General features: G+C 43.4%; 1 protein-coding gene across 1 annotated transcript; it reads right to left on the reverse strand.

The window, feature by feature from the left end:
* Window positions 1-257: 257 nt before the first annotated feature.
* LOC119534998 (elongation factor 1-alpha 1-like) lies at window positions 258-1,726 on the reverse strand. The gene has a single exon (XM_037837530.1). It carries the CDS (start codon window positions 1,709-1,711, stop codon window positions 323-325), a length of 1,389 nt encoding a protein of 462 aa, XP_037693458.1. The 5' UTR covers window positions 1,712-1,726; the 3' UTR covers window positions 258-322.
* Window positions 1,727-1,992: the final 266 nt, after the last annotated feature.

The raw sequence follows: 1,992 nt of genomic DNA on the forward strand, positions 1-1,992 counted from the left end.
GAGAATAGACATTGTGTGATTTCAATATTTTTTTTTTTTTTCTCATTAAACTTTGTTTTAATGGGTCTCAAAATTCTGTGACAGATTTTTGGTCATTGTTTCCATTTAAAAAGTACTGATTTTAAAAACTAATAACTTAAAACTGCCACACAAAAACAAATGGTCCACAAAACATTCCTTTCCTTCTGAAAGTTTTACGATGCATTGTTATCATTAACCAGTCTTTTACTATTAAACTTAAATGGCCAATTGAGACAAACAGTTCTGAGACTGTTCTTCCACCACTGATTAAAACTGGGGTGGCAGGTGTTATAGGTAATATTCATTTAGCCTTCTGAGCTTTCTGGGCAGACTTGGTGACCTTGCCAGCTCCAGCAGCCTTCTTGTCCACAGCCTTGATGACACCCACAGCAACTGTCTGTCTCATATCCCGAACAGCAAAACGACCCAGAGGAGGATAATCAGAGAAGCTCTCAACACACATGGGCTTGCCAGGAACCATATCAACGATGGCAGCATCACCAGATTTCAGAAATTTGGGGCCATCTTCCAGCTTCTTACCAGAACGACGATCAATCTTCTCCTTCAGCTCAGCAAACTTGCAAGCAATGTGAGCTGTGTGACAATCCAGCACAGGTGCATAGCCAGCACTGATTTGGCCTGGATGGTTCAGAATAATCACCTGAGCAGTAAAACCAGCTGCTTCCATCGGTGGATCGTTTTTGCTGTCACCAGCCACATTGCCACGACGAACATCTTTTACAGACACGTTCTTGACATTGAAGCCCACGTTGTCCCCGGGAAGAGCTTCACTCAAAGCTTCATGGTGCATCTCAACAGACTTGACTTCAGTTGTAACGTTGATTGGAGCAAAGGTGACCACCATGCCCGGTTTGAGAACACCAGTCTCCACTCGGCCCACAGGGACAGTACCAATACCACCAATTTTGTAGACATCCTGAAGAGGCAGACGCAAGGGTTTGTCAGTTGGACGAGTGGGTGGCAGGATGCAATCCAGAGCTTCAAGCAGTGTGGTTCCACTGGCATTGCCATCCTTACGGGTGACTTTCCATCCCTTGAACCAAGGCATGTTAGCACTTGGCTCCAGCATGTTGTCACCATTCCAACCAGAAATTGGCACAAATGCTACTGTGTCGGGGTTGTAGCCAATTTTCTTAATGTAGGTGCTGACTTCCTTAACAATTTCCTCGTATCTCTTCTGGCTGTAGGGTGGCTCAGTAGAATCCATTTTGTTAACACCAACAATTAGTTGTTTCACACCCAGTGTGTAAGCCAGAAGAGCATGCTCACGGGTCTGCCCATTCTTGGAGATACCAGCTTCAAATTCACCAACACCAGCAGCAACAATCAGGACAGCACAGTCAGCCTGAGATGTGCCTGTAATCATGTTTTTAATAAAGTCTCTGTGCCCTGGGGCATCAATGATGGTCACATAGTACTTGCTGGTCTCAAATTTCCACAGGGAGATATCAATGGTAATACCACGCTCACGTTCAGCTTTCAGTTTATCCAAGACCCAGGCATATTTGAAGGACCCCTTTCCCATCTCAGCAGCCTCCTTCTCAAATTTTTCGATGGTTCTTTTGTCGATTCCACCACATTTGTAGATCAGGTGGCCAGTAGTGGTGGATTTGCCCAAATCTACGTGTCCAATAACGACAATGTTGATATGAGTCTTTTCCTTTCCCATTTTGGCTTAAGAATCAGGGATGGTTTTCACGACACCTGTGTTCTGGCGGCAAACCCGTTGCGAAAAAGCTCAATATTTTTTAATGTATTGAGACTTCTTTTGTGACCTAACATATGGTCTATCCTGGACTTAAGGAGTGCACTCAAGAAGAATGTATATTCTGTTTTTGTTGTGTGAAGTGTTCTATATATGTCTGTTAGGTCTAGTTGGTTTAGAGTATTGTTCAAGTCTTATATTTCCTTACCGATCTTCTGACTAGATGTTCTACTTATTATTGAAAG

This window comes from Choloepus didactylus, chromosome 5, assembly GCF_015220235.1.
Source record: "Choloepus didactylus isolate mChoDid1 chromosome 5, mChoDid1.pri, whole genome shotgun sequence".
NCBI classification, from domain to species: Eukaryota; Metazoa; Chordata; class Mammalia; order Pilosa; family Megalonychidae; genus Choloepus; species Choloepus didactylus.

What these genes read in the sequence shown, in the direction of transcription:
- LOC119534998 (XM_037837530.1), bottom strand. Translation starts at nt 1,711, where the DNA reads ATGGGAAAGGAAAAGACTCATATCAACATTGTCGTTATTGGACACGTA.